The 13,175-nt window shown below is 56.8% G+C and overlaps 2 protein-coding genes across 6 annotated transcripts; both read left to right on the forward strand.

The window, feature by feature from the left end:
* Nucleotides 1–414: 414 nt before the first annotated feature.
* Nucleotides 415–5,670, forward strand: PCOLCE (procollagen C-endopeptidase enhancer). Of its 2 annotated transcripts, XM_052662997.1 has the most exons (9): nucleotides 415–622; nucleotides 1,447–1,555; nucleotides 1,956–2,214; nucleotides 3,072–3,196; nucleotides 3,718–3,854; nucleotides 4,206–4,441; nucleotides 4,672–4,749; nucleotides 4,884–5,054; nucleotides 5,198–5,663. In XM_052662997.1, exons 1-9 carry the CDS (start codon nucleotides 525–527, stop codon nucleotides 5,338–5,340), a joined length of 1,356 nt encoding a protein of 451 aa, XP_052518957.1. In that variant the 5' UTR covers nucleotides 415–524; the 3' UTR covers nucleotides 5,341–5,663. The 2 variants fall into 2 exon arrangements, with proteins under 2 accessions (XP_052518957.1, XP_052518967.1); XM_052663007.1 differs by lacking the exons at nucleotides 4,672–4,749; nucleotides 4,884–5,054 and having other exon boundaries at nucleotides 5,198–5,670.
* Nucleotides 5,671–6,988: 1,318 nt separating this feature from the next.
* On the forward strand, nucleotides 6,989–9,729 carry MOSPD3 (motile sperm domain containing 3). Of its 4 annotated transcripts, none has more exons than XM_052663017.1 (6): nucleotides 6,989–7,245; nucleotides 7,511–7,778; nucleotides 8,006–8,081; nucleotides 8,300–8,529; nucleotides 9,196–9,399; nucleotides 9,509–9,729. In XM_052663017.1, the coding sequence occupies exons 2-6, from the start codon at nucleotides 7,574–7,576 to the stop codon at nucleotides 9,538–9,540; spliced, it is 747 nt and encodes a 248-aa protein (XP_052518977.1). In that variant the 5' UTR covers nucleotides 6,989–7,245; nucleotides 7,511–7,573; the 3' UTR covers nucleotides 9,541–9,729. The 4 variants fall into 4 exon arrangements, with proteins under 4 accessions (XP_052518977.1, XP_052519000.1, XP_052518984.1 ...); XM_052663040.1 differs by having other exon boundaries at nucleotides 9,235–9,399; XM_052663024.1 differs by having other exon boundaries at nucleotides 7,004–7,051.
* The last annotated feature ends 3,446 nt before the right edge of the window (nucleotides 9,730–13,175 follow it).

Consider the following 13,175-nt stretch of genomic DNA (forward strand, 5'->3'; position numbering starts at 1 on the left):
AACATTTGAAGTGGAAAATAAGCTGGAGCCAGGGGGTGGTCAGGAAGTGAGTGATTAGAGGTTGGGAGTCCAGAGAAGGACTTCCTCTGGGTGCTGAGGAAGCGGGAATGGGGAGGTTCCCCGGGTTGGCTGGAGGGTCCACAGGAAGGACTCCAGGCTGTGCTGGAAGGATGCTCGGGCTCTGGACAGAGCAGGGTTGCTGAAAATATTCCTGGACCGCCTGGATTATGCTGAAGCCTGATGCTCGCTCTGCCCTTCTTTGCTCCACCCCCGCCCCACTAGGTCAGTATTTGTATGTCCTGGACCTAGAGAGGCCCCTGGACTCGCCACTGTCCCGGCTCTTCTCTCCCTGTCCCGCCTTCCCCGCCGCCCGCCCCACTGGCCAGTCCCCACGCCCACACGCCCTGAGGCAGCCTCATCTGGCACTGATTATCCGCGCTGCTGCTGCCGCCGCTCCTGCCGCCGCACTCAGCCGCTGCCTGTCTTGAAGACCCCAGCACTTTTCTCCACCCCCGCCCCCGGCCATGCTGCCTGCTGCCACAGCCTCCCTCTTGGGGCCCCTCCTCACTGCCTGGGCTCTGCTGCTGCCTTTCACCCATGGCCAGACCCCCAACTACACCAGGTAGGTCTCTTGGCACCTTCCAGATGGCTTGAGTGAGTTTCAAATCCCCAATTCCTGGGGGGGGAAGGGGTAATGCCTGTAGATCTGGTGGCTTCTTTCGCTAACACCGCCCCCCCCCACCACATCTCCCTACCCTTCTCTGGCCCCCAAGTCCTCCTTCCCTGCTGCCAGACCAGTGTTTCCTGTGGGTCACCACTGCTCCCCATTCTTCCGCCCTCTGTCCTCTCCCCATCGATCTAGACCCTTGGCCTCCCCCATGGAACCTGAGAGCACCAACACCTTGAACTTGCCTGGTGGCTGGACACCAGGATTCCAGGAGGGAACTGAAGATGGTGGGGGGGAAGAGGGGAGCGCGAGGGGGAGACTTGGGAGTCAGACACTCAAGCTGTTAGCTGGAAGCGGAGCAGGGCAAAGGTTGGGAGCGCAGGGCCCTGGCTGCCTCATCCCCCACCCCCTCCCAACCACCCCCCACCCATGGCCTCATGTCTGTGTCCACATCTGGAAGTAGTTAGGCGGCTCCTGTCCCTACTGCCAGGCAGGGTTGGGGGGGTAGAGAATGAGGGGAGGATTCCCGGAATTCCTGTTGAGGTGGGGGGTAGGGGCTCTGAGGGGCTGGAGGGACAGCCAAGTGGCTGGCCCCGCTTTCCCTGATTCTCTGCTGGAGTGTTTCCCACCGCAGTCCTGTTTGGGCTGGCCGAGGCCGCCTAGGATCCCTTGGGCCTTCCTCCCCCATTCCCCTGGCTCCCTGCTCACCGCCATCCTCATTACCTCCTGGCCTCTCCAGCACTCCCCCACTCACGGCTGACCTCTCTTCTGTTCTCCAGACCCGTGTTCCTGTGCGGAGGGGATGTGACTGGGGAGTCGGGTTACGTGGCAAGTGAGGGCTTCCCCAACCTCTACCCTCCCAATAAGGAGTGCATCTGGACAATAACGGTGAGAAGGCCCTTCTGGCCCCTCTTCCCTCCTCCAAGTGTCTGAGGCCTGGGTCCAGGCAGCCAAAGGCCAGACTGCTAAGGGAATTCCCTCCCAGCCAAGTCCCACCGTTTCTCCCTGGGGAAGTCCCAGCCCCCTCCCCTCTGGTCAGTGCCCACAATACCACGTGGCAAGTGACCTCACACCTTAATGCAGAGCCTCCTTGTCCATTCCCACCTTCATCCCCACCCCCTCTGGTCTCTCCACAGACCTCATTTGGGTCTTGGTGCAGTCATGCACCATCAGACTGGCCCTTTGAGGCCCAGTCTTCGTAGGAAACGCTTGAGGGAAAGAGAGGTGCCCTCTGCCTGGTGGTGTTTGGCCTGACTTTGCAGGACCCCGCCCCTGTCCCCACCGTCAGGTCCCTAAGAGCCAGACTGTGTCCCTCTCCTTCCGAGTCTTTGACCTGGAGCAGCACCCCAGCTGCCGGTACGATGCTCTGGAGATCTTTGCCGGGTCTGGAACCTCGGGCCAGCAGCTCGGACGCTTCTGCGGAACCTTCCGACCCGCGCCCTTAGTCGCCTCCGGCAACCAGGTGACCCTGAGGATGAGATCCGACGAGGGCACGGGAGGACGAGGCTTCCTGCTCTGGTACAGCGGGCGGGCCACCTCCGGCACTGGTGAGACCTCCCTCACCTCCGCCGCCCCCTCTCCTGGCCCCGCCCCCAGCGCAGGCCCCACCCCAGCCTTAACCTCCACCCCAAGAGCCTGGGGCCCCCATGATCTCCCTTACCCTTCTTCCTCACTAACTGCCCCTTCAGTCCCTCCTCCCCGTCTTCTCTCCCCACTCCCGCTCCCACCCACCCCCTCTTCCAGGGCCCCCCCCAGGCGCGAGGCGGAAATGGGTCACCGACCCGCGGGTGGAATGGGCGGCCTGGGGTTACTGGGACGGTGAGTAACGCCCACCCCCGTCCGCAATCGGGCTCCCTCTGACGGGCGCGGGGGGCACCCCCGGGCTGGGGGACTAGGTTCCCCCCGACCCGGAGCCCCCTACACCCAGCCCGGGGGCTCCCGATTGCGGTCCCATCACCCCCTCCTGGCGGCAGAAGTCTCCTTAAAATCTTTAAGACGGGGACGTCCCCAGAGGGGCCTCGGGGCTGTGCCCCAATTTGAGGGCACCCTCACAGCAAGGGGACTCTTCCAGCCGTAATGGGGACTTTTCTGCCGGGCCGGGGAGATGGGATCTCCCAGGGGAAGAGGAGCGATGTGGCCTCGGGTCAGGGGGAGGGGCAAGAAGGGAGCGGGTCCAGTTAGTTCCTCCCCCCTCTTCCACCGCCCGCCTGGGCGCCCAGCGGTCCAAAACCTCCCCGAGCCCCGCTCGGCCAAGCCCCATCTCTGCTAACCTTCCCCTCTTCTTTCCTCTCCCTCCTCTCGCCCCCTCCTCCTGAGACCCAGACATCTGAGCTTTCTGCACGGTCTCCTCTAGCTGACGAGGGCTCCACCGCCCCCCACCCCCACTCCTCTCTCCCCTCCCCAGAGCACCAATTTTGCGGGGGGCGGCTGGAGAAGGCCCAGGGAACCCTGACCACGCCCAACTGGCCCGAGTCCGATTACCCCCCTGGCATCAGCTGTTCCTGGCACATCATCGCGCCCCCGGACCAGGTACTGACCCCCTGCCCCGGTTGCCCTCGGGGACCCGGGCGGCGCCCTCCAGCATGCAGACAGCAAAGATTTATTGAACATCGACAATGTCCCCAGCACTGAGCTTGCCATGGTGGGGAGCACAAACAGACCCAGACCTGCTCGCACCCAAACAAAAAATGTAAAATCACAACTGTGAGGAGCCTTATGAGAGCGAGGTACCCGATGCTGATATATAAACTGATTTGTGCGTGTGTGTATGTGCTGGTGACGCTGGAGGTAGATTCTGGGTCTTTTCCTTGAGAATGAGCCAGGGCTTGGCCTTGCGGACTGCGGCGATGGAGGTTTGCGGTGAATATGTGTGTTCCTCCGAGCCGCGGTGTGAATGCATTAAGAGGTGGGTTCCAGGGCCCGGGGGCGATGAGACAGGAGGCCCGGGCGAGCTTCCCGGAGGCGGCGGCTGGGTGAAGGAGGTGAGAACTCCGCACCCTCCCGCCACCCGGGGTCCCCCTGCGCAGCCTCCGCCTCTTCCCCGCCGCCAGGTGATCTCACTGACCTTCGGCAAGTTTGACCTGGAGCCCGACTCCTACTGCCGCTACGACTCGGTCAGCGTGTTCAACGGACCCGTGAGCGACGACGCCAGGCGGCTGGGGAAGTTCTGTGGCGACACAGTCCCGGGGTGAGGGGGCGCCACCTGGGTGGGCGACGGCGTCGAGGCGTCTCTGCAGCCCCAGGTGCGGGAGCCCGGGGTTCCCCGCGGCCGGCGGGGGGGGGGGGGGGGGGGCGGGGCTTAGCTGAAGCCGCAGGCGGCCTGCGTGTCCGCCCCAAACGGGGTGGGCGGAGCAGGTGGCGGCCCAGGCCGAGGCTTGGCGCCAGGCCTGGGGTCCGCGGATCACGAGGCCAGTGGAGCTTGCGAAATCGAGAAGCTGATGCAGCCAGCCGTGGGGCAGAGGTCAAAAGGCCGCCGGCCTGGGCAGGGAGTAGGATGCGCTGCCCGCCTGACGCCTCCCCCATGCCCCGCCGCCCGCAGTTCCATCACCTCCGAAGGGAACGAGCTCCTCGTCCAGTTCGTCTCGGACCTCAGCGTCACGGCCGACGGCTTCTCGGCCTCCTACAGGACCCAGCCTCGGGGCGCCACCGAAGAAGGCCCAGGGGAGGTCGGCCCGGGCCCCAAGCCCGGAGCCGGGCCCAAAGTCAAGCCTGAAGTCCCACCTGAAGAGAAACCCAAAGCTGCGCCTAAGGCAGAAGCAACTCCGGTGGGCCCGGGTGAGTCTGGAAAGGGAGAGGAAGCGACGCAGGCCTCAGGGAGCTGTAGCAGAGTTCCTTCCTGCGCCCAGTCATTCATACAGCACCCACGAGTGCTGCCTCTGTGCTGGGACCCAAAGCTGGATAGAGCTCTGAACAAGTTCAAAGCAATGAGGCTTTTGTGGGGAAAGTGCTCCTTCCTCCCTGCTGGGTAGGTTGCCCTCCACTAAGGGTGCGCCCTCCTCCACCAGATGCACCCAGTGTCACCTGCCCAAAGCAGTGCCGGAGGACAGGCACCTTGCAGAGCCACTTCTGTAACAGCGACCTGGGTAAGAAGCCCGTCCCCCAGCTCTGCCCTTCCAGCGCCTATAACCGCTCCTCCTGTTCCCAGAGCTCTCCACCAACTTCTGGTTCCAGCCCTGCCCTGGCCTCCAGTTTCACCTCTCCCCCCTCTCTCCCACAGTGGTGACAGGAATGATTAAGTCCATGGTGCGGGGCCCAGGGGAGGGTCTCACAGCAACTGTCAATGTCACTGGTGTTTACAAAACCGGAGGCCTGGACCTGCCCTCTCCACCCACTGACACCCTCCTGAAGTTTTATGTGCCCTGCAAGCAGTGCCCCCCCATGAAGAAAGGTAATGGAGGTGTGGAAATGTAGAGGGACACTGAGCCTCATGCAAACAATGGAGGTGGCAGAACCTGAGGGGCTGGGGTGAGGCGATATTTCTATAAACTTGAGAGTTACACAAATCCTCAATCCCTCCCTCCCCTTCCCTAGGAATCAGTTACCTGCTGATGGGCCAGATGGACAACAACAGAGGTCCCATCCTTCCTCCAGAGAGCTTCGTGGTTCTCCACCGACCCACCCAGCACCAGATCCTCACCAACCTCAGCAGGAAGTGCCCCTCCAAGCCTGTTTAGGCTGCAGGCATCTCCGGCCTGAGCCCAGGCCAACCTCCACACCCTGGCCCTAGGGGACCCCTTTCTTATTCAAATAAATGTTTCTAGATTGAGGAAAGGGTCACATTTCTCTTTCTATGGTTTTGGTGCTCTTGGGGGATTTGTTTTCATTCCTTCATTCAACTCAAGGGTTACTACACGAAGAACAGAAGTTGAATCTTGTCACCCCTTTGCTCAAAATTCTCCCATATTCTCCACACACACACAAAATGGCAACTATTAATATGCAGAGATGACGGATATGTAAATTAGCTTGACTGTGGCAATCTTTTCACAATGTATACATATATCAAAATGTCCAGTTGTACATTTTAAATATATACAATTTTTATATGTCAAAGATATCTCAATAAAGCGGTTTTTAAAAAATTAAGGGAATTCCCTGGCGGTCCAGTGGTTAAGACTCTGCACTTTTACTGCCGAGGGCCCGAGTTCAATCCCTGGTCAAGGAATTAAGATCCTATAAGCCACGTGGCACAGTCAAAAAAATTAAAATAACTCTCCCATAGTTTCCCATTAGTCACAGCATAGAATCTGAAGTCCTACTATGGGCTCTGAGGCTCTAGGTGATCTGTGTCCTCTCTCACCTCATCTCATCTCTGAGTATTATCTCCCTTTCAGCCTCTTCCATCACACTGGCCCGTTGGCCATTTCTAGTACACATTTGCTTCCAGGTTTTGCTCTTGCTGTTCCCTAGATCTGGAATTCTCCACAGACATCTTGTGGTCCACTTCCTAACTTCAATCAGATCTCAGCTCAGAAGTTCATCTTAGTCACTCATTTGTTCATTCCAAATGTCAGGCACTGTTTCCGGTGCCAAAAATACAATAAAACAAAGTCCCAGCTCTTGTGAAGAGAGCACATTCTACCTGAACAGAGATAAACTAAAATGAACAACGAGGTCAAGTAGCTACAGGAGTGCTATGAATGAAGAACACAGAAGCATGGTAAGAGGACAGGCAAAGGGAGATTCTGCATTTGACAGGGTGCACAGAGAAGACTTTCAGGTAAGATTAACTTTGTTTTGGTCCACTGCTAACCAAGTGTGTGGCCTGGGGTGACATTCTTCATCTTGTTGTAGTTGTTTCCTCGTCTGAGAGTGGAGTTGACGATTCGGTGAGATGATGTGAGCAGCAGGACTGAGCCATAATTCCCTCTACAAATATGAGTGATTTCAAAGATTAGCTCCGTGAAGTAAGGAATCAAGAGAAGTGCTGTGGGCATAGATCCGAGTCCAACGGGGAGCAACATTCAACTAGTACTGTAGAAAACGGCTTTTGTTGCTGCGGAAGCTCTTAGGAGAGCCTGGGATTGAAGAGGAAAAAGAAAGAGGGCTCTCTTGTGGGATGTGATTGTACTGATTCGGACAGCCTCAAAAGTGGGGAGGAAGGAACAAAGCTCGACTCCCATCTTCGCCCGGGTCCCTCTCCCTAGCCCGCCTTCCCACTTATTCCAGGGTTAGCGTTCTAGCCCGAGACGCTCGTCAAGTGTTACGTCACTAGGATCAAGCCAATCACCGCTTTAGGCGCACCAATCGGCGAACAGTCATAGCTGAGTCGAGGCCGCCCGGGCCAATGATAGAAACCGTACGGCGGAAGTCCAGAAACGGTCTCTCGGAAAGATGGCAGCCCTGGTCCGGCCACAGGTTGATGGGCAGGTGCTGTGACCGGAGGTGAGCTTCAGAGCGCGAGCGGCCGTTCGGAGGCGGAAGCCCGACGAGCTCAGGAAGTGATCGGAGGCCCAGATACAGGAGAGCAAGAGGCGGAAAGAGCAGCTCAGGAAGAGGCCGCGGCGGCCGGCGGAATCCGGCCTCGGAGGCAGGGGGCGGGTGCCCCGGGACGCCCGGAAGGGGCGGGGCTTATGGAGGTCAGGACCTAAGACGGAAGACGAGGGCCCGGGCTGGGAGCCGCGAGGGGCCGGGTTTCCCGGGTGGGCGTGACCCTCGAGGTAGGGCTTGGGGGCGGGGCTTAAGAGGACCCGGGGCGCTGCTGGGGGAGAAGAGTTTGGGGGACCTGGGCCTGGTCTGCTGGGGGGGCCTTATCTAGAGGGGTTCTGAGGCGGCGGCGGCGGAATCAGTCCACGCCCTGCCTTACGGTCTCATCCCGTTCCCTTCGCCCCTCTCACCCCTCAGCTTTATACTCCAGGCCCCGTCCCCTGAGCTCTGCCCTCGGATGTTCCACCGCCCAGAGCTTGCATGCGCCGTGGGGCGCCCCAGGACCAGGAGCTGGTGGGTCCAGGGGCTCCTGGGCGGGGGTCCCGGGGCGCCCCTCCTCCCTCGGGACCTGTTGTCCCGGTCCTCGTCTTTCCCCCGGATCTAGTATTCAGGGCGGACCAACGGAGCGGACTCCGGCAGCTGCTGACCCTCTATAACCCCACTGGAGCAGTGCTTCGCTTCCGAGGTGAAGGGGATGGGCGCCTCGTACTCGGGATGTGGGGACTGGCGGCAGTAGGCTGGGGAGCTGTGTGGACTGGAGGAGTCAGATGAGTACGGTTGACTGTCCGGCCTTGGCAGAATGGAAGGGTCAAGTCCAGTCCTAGGGTAGAAGGCTGGGGGGACTCCATGGGCGGGGCTTGTGCAGGATTCTCTGAGGCAGTAGTCCATCGATCTCTCTGCCTTTTCCCCCAGTGCTGTGCACAGCACCTGCCAAATACACAGTGTTTGACGCGGAAGGATACGTGAAGCCCCAGTCCTGCATTGACATGTGAGTTGAGCGGGTGGGGAGGCTGATGAAAGCCAGTGGTCGCTGCCAGCTTTGTCTGATTTACCCAGCTGTGACTTAGGTCTCAGAGCTGGTGTTCTTCAGCCTCTTTTTCCCCACCCTCTGTCTGCATCCCTAAGGGGGAGTTTCCTGGGAGGGTGGGGCCTGGATTCACTTGGATCACTGCCCCTCAATGGGCCTCTCTCTTTTCTCCGGACCAGTGTGATTCGCCACGTGGCCCCGCATCCCAGGCACTATGATGTCCAGGATCGCTTCCGCATTGAGCTCTCTGAGGAGGGAACAGAGGGCCGAGTGGTGGGGCGCAAGGACATCACCTCGGTTCTGAGGGCCCCAGCGTACCCCCTTGAGCTTCAGGGACAGTCTGACCCAACACCCCACCCAGAGCCTCATTCCTGGACAGCACCATCCACGGCCCAGCCCTTCCCAGAGAGTGAGTTTGGGGATGGGAATTCTTGAGTTCTGTAGGGGGAGGGGACCTAGCATGACCTTAGAGGTGAGTTCGTTTGGAATAGAAGAGGTTTTTTGTTGTGTTGTTGTTCTGGGTTTTTGTGGGGTTTTTGGTGCCCCTTCTGGGCTTGCAGAATCTTAATTCCCGGACCAGGGATGGAACAAGGGGTCCTGGAAGTGAGAGCGCAGAATCCTGACCAGTGGACCGCCAGGGAATTCCCTTCCGGTTCAGCCTTTTGCTTTTTGATAGCAACATTTCTAGAAGTTAAGATTTTATATCAGGTTAGCGGAGAAGCAGACTTCGCAGTTTCCTTGGTTTCTGGCCTCCACCTAGAGAGAAAAACTCTGTTTAGCTCTGACTCCAGTACTTCCCATCCTGTGTCAGCTCAGTTCAGTTCAATAAGAAACGCAGGTTGAGCAATTACATACTATGCTGTGTTTTATGGGAGACAGAGGTCCCTGCCTGACACACAGTACACGGGAGCCAGTAATCAAGGCAGAGCTGAAGAGTGGAAAATGATGAGGGACCAGAGGGGAGAGGGTCTCTTGCGCTGTGGGGACAGGGGCTCCAGGGAGAAGAGGACGCTTCCAGTGTCCAACGAAAAGTGGGTACACCTTCCACCTTCAGCCTCCTCCCTGGGCTGAACAGGAGTGGAGGCTGGAGCTCCTGACGGGCCTTGTTCCCCAGACCCTCACCCGCAACTGGCCACCAGCTCCTTCCTCCTCTTCTTGCTGATGGGCACAGTCTCTGTGGCCTTCCTGCTGCTCCCGCTCCAGGATGAACTTGGCAGCCAGCTGCCCCAAATCCTTCACGTCTCCCTGGGACAAAAGTTGGTGGCAGCCTACGTCTTAGGTGAGCCCAGTGGATGCATGCCCAGAGAGAGGAGAGTGGGGGCTGGAAAGAGGGTATGTAGAGCCAGCAGGCTCCACACATGACCTTGCTTTTTTTCTCCCCTCTCCAGGGCTCCTCACCATGGTGTTCCTCCGGACCTGAGCTCTGCTCCACTTCCACACAGCTTCCCCAGGCCAGGACATGGATGCGGATGTGGACGTGAGACAGCCACTGTGATGTTCATAACCTTCGTCTCAACTCCTGCTTCCTTCTTCCTGCCCATCTCCCCCCAGACCTAGGGATTTGTTATCTTTTTCCAAGTTGAATCAAATAAATTTGTAAAATTGAACTGAGAAATATGTAAGAAACATGCCCCTTTCTTCCCACATCATTCCTCCAGTTCCTCCTACTCCCACCTGAGGCCCATTGAGGATTTAAAAGACCTAGGTTGAGGCCTGAAGAAGGAAATAGCAACCCACTCCAGTACTCTTGCCTGGAAGATCCCATGGACAGAGAAGCCTGGTAGGCTGCAATCCATGGGGTCGCTACGAGTCAGACATGACTGAGCACTTTCACTTTTCACTTTCCTGCATTGGAGAAGGAAATGGCACCCCACTCCAGTGTTCTTGCCTGGAGAATCCCAGGGACGGGGGAGCCTGTTAGGCTGCCGTCTATGGGGTCTCACAGAGTGGGACACGACTGAAGTGACTTAGCAGCAGCAGCAGCAGCAGCAGCAGCAGCAGCAGCAGCAGCAGGTCAAGGCCTGGTGCTGTGCCAAAAAACCATGTGATCTTGAGCGAGTCATTTAATTTCTTGGAGCTTCAGTTTATGCCTGTAAAATGAGGGAATTGGGAAAGTTGATTCTTAAGATTCCTTTTAACTCTGTCTTAAGGAAAGAATCATGTTGCTAAGCCAGCATGTTGTTCATTCACTGTTGTGTCCGACTCTTTGCGACCCCTTGGATGGCAGGACACCAGGCTTCCCTGTCCTTTACCATCTCCCGAAGTTTGCTCAAACTTATGTCTGTTGTATCGATGAGATGATGCCATCCAGCCATCTCATCCTCTGTCACCCCCTTCCCCTCCTGGCCTCAGTCTTTCCAGCATCACGGTCTTTTCCAATGCCAAAGGTGAAAAGAAACAGACACAAATACCACCTATTCCCACCTGCTGTCGAACTCAGGTCCCACCGTCTTAAGCCATCAGAGCCTCTTGCCAGGGTTGCCGGGAGGCTTCCCTTCCCCAGAATCCTCTTCTGCCTTTTTGTCTCAGATTTCTCTGCTTTTATTTTGTCTCTTCTTTGACCTCAGCCCCTGCGGCTAAGAAAGGTCCCTGGCAAGATGGGGGGAAGTGGCACTGCCTGACATAAACTTCAGCCTAACCAGGTGGGGGAAGTGAAGGCAATGGAAAAAAAGCTGCTTGAAAGGCAGGTTTCCAGCCCTCCTGCAGATGCAAGGCGAAAGGGGAGGAGGGGAAGGACAGCCAGTGACACTGGCAGATAGATCCTTGATTGGGAACAAAAATCAGCAAGATAACATGCAGACAGACTGTCTGCTATGCTGCTGTAAGGTTATCAGCTGCTCCAGCTTTGCTTTGGGGGCCTTGGGAGTTGCCCCACTGCCCCGGGGGGCCTCGTCCTTCCCACACCCAGAGTAGGGTTCAGTGACATGTGAGTCTGATTCTGTGCAGAGGGTGGCAGCCTGTGTCTAGGATGTGAGCAGGGCTCTCCCCACGGCCCAGCAAACCCCTCACCAAACCATTCATGCTGGCCTGGCTGTGCCCAGGACCCCCAAAAGGCATTTGAGGTATCACACTTGAATGAGCTGCTGAGGAAAGGCCTTGCTGCAAGTGAGATCCGGTGGGAGGGGCTTGGAACACTTTTTTTTTTAAGCAGATTTCTTAGAAAACGCTGAGTTGGCGGCAATTGGAGTGGGTGGGTATTAGTTTCCAGTGGCTGTTATAACAGTTTATCACAAACTCGTGGCTTGAGTGAGTGAAGTCGCTCAGTCATGTCCAACTCTTTGCGACCCCATAGGTTTGTCCGTACGTGGGATTTTCCAGGCAAGAATACTGGAGTGGGTTGCCATTTCCTTCTCCAGGAGATCTTCCCGAACCAGGGATTGAACCCAGGTCTCCCGCATTGTAGTCAGACGTTTTACTGTCTGAGCCACCAGGGAAGATCCAAGGGCACTCTTATGGTTCTGGGGGTCTGAACTCCAAGATGAATCTTCTGGGGATAAAATCAAGATGTCCCCAGAGCTGGTTCCCTCTGGAGGGCCCCTGGGAGGATGTTTCCTTGGCTTTTCTAGCTTCTAGAGGCCATCTGCATTCCTTGAATCCATTCCCTTCCTCCATCTTTAAAGCCAAGAGAAAAAATTCTAACAAATGATCATTTTTTTAAGTCACTTAAAAAAAAAGCCAGGAGTATAGCATCTTCAAGTCTCTGATTCTGACCCTCTGCTTCTGTTGTCACATTTCCTTTATCTCTGATCCTCCTGCCTCCTTTAATAAGAACCCTAGTGATGGGCTTCCTCGGTGGCTCAGTGGTAAAGAATCTGCCTGCCAACACAGGAGACATGGGTTCAATGCCTGGTCCAGAAAGTTCCCACATGCTGCGGAGCAACTGAGCCAGTGCACCACAGCTACGGAGCCCCCATGCTGCAACTTCTGAAGCCCTCGCACCTAGGGCCTGCGCTCTACAACAAGAGAAGCCACTGCGATGAGAAGTCCGGGCCCCGCAACTAGAGAGCAGTCCCCACTCACCATAACTGGGGGAAAGCACTCACAGCAATGAAGACCCAACACAGCTGAAAAAATAAAAAAAATAAAAAAGAGAGAGAACCTTTGTGATTAAGTCCCCAGTCCCACCTCTAGCATATCACTCTAGAGTGGGTGGCTTAAACACCAGAAATTCATTTTTTTCACAGTTCTGGGAGCTGGTGTCTGAGATCAAGGTGTTAGCAGGTTTGGTTTTTCCTGATGCCTCTCTCCTTGACGTGCAGATGTCTCCCTCCTCCCTGGGTCCTCACACAGCCTTTCCCCTCTGCACACCATCCCAGGTCTCTCCTTGCATCCGGTTTCCTCTTCTTTCAATGACATCAGTCAGATTGGATTAGGCCCATTCTGATGGCCTCGTTTTAACTTAATCACTTCTTTCAAGGCCCTCAAAAACATTCTGAGGCACTAGGTTAGGGTTTCAACATATGAATTTGCACTCTCCATCTCAAAATCCTCACTTCATCACACCTGCAAAGTCCTTTTTGTCATGTAAGGCGATGTTCATTTACAGATTCCAGGCATTAGGATGTGGACCTTTTCATCTAGGCCTACCTACCTGTCTACCAACAGGAGCCAATGGACAAGGTGGAGAGGGCCGAGAGACAACTTTGGGAAATTTGTTCTGGATGGTATGTCAGGGAAGCAAGGAGTCAAGGAGGCTTCTGACCCCTGGTCTAGGCTCCTGAGAGTCCACAAAGTCAGACTCAGGGGCTAAGGAGGGCGCAGCTTCATCCTGGAACCTAGGGGCATCCTGAGTTGTAACTGAAGAAGCCTTTACCTCCCAGCCTGTGAGAAGCAGGCTAGGACCTCTCACACCATCCTGGGAACAAGAGAGGACGAGGAGCCTGAGAGACAGGCCCTAGGATTTACGGAGCTGCCAGAAAATGAGAGAACCAGGGCCACAGGTGCCTGAGCCCACGATTAAAGCTAAAATGGTGCCAGCAGCACCTGGAATTTCCCGACCTCCTGCAGCTTCTACCTCTGTTCAACGAGGGGCCATAGGAGACCCTGGAGGGGAGA

This window comes from Budorcas taxicolor, chromosome 2 (assembly GCF_023091745.1).
Source record: "Budorcas taxicolor isolate Tak-1 chromosome 2, Takin1.1, whole genome shotgun sequence".
Classification (NCBI taxonomy): Eukaryota; Metazoa; Chordata; class Mammalia; order Artiodactyla; family Bovidae; genus Budorcas; species Budorcas taxicolor.

What these genes read in the sequence shown, in the direction of transcription:
- MOSPD3 (XM_052663017.1), top strand. Translation starts at nt 7,574, where the DNA reads ATGCGCCGTGGGGCGCCCCAGGACCAGGAGCTGGTGGGTCCAGGGGCT. An exon ending in AGCAGTGCTTCGCTTCCGAG is followed by an intron (nt 7,779 to 8,005) that starts GTGAAGGGGATG and finishes CTTTTCCCCCAG; the next exon opens with TGCTGTGCACAGCACCTGCC. An exon ending in CCCCAGTCCTGCATTGACAT is followed by an intron (nt 8,082 to 8,299) that starts GTGAGTTGAGCG and finishes TCTCCGGACCAG; the next exon opens with TGTGATTCGCCACGTGGCCC.
- PCOLCE (XM_052662997.1), top strand. Translation starts at nt 525, where the DNA reads ATGCTGCCTGCTGCCACAGCCTCCCTCTTGGGGCCCCTCCTCACTGCC. An exon ending in TCATCGCGCCCCCGGACCAG is followed by an intron (nt 3,197 to 3,717) that starts GTACTGACCCCC and finishes CCCCGCCGCCAG; the next exon opens with GTGATCTCACTGACCTTCGG. An exon ending in CTTCTGTAACAGCGACCTGG is followed by an intron (nt 4,750 to 4,883) that starts GTAAGAAGCCCG and finishes TCTCTCCCACAG; the next exon opens with TGGTGACAGGAATGATTAAG.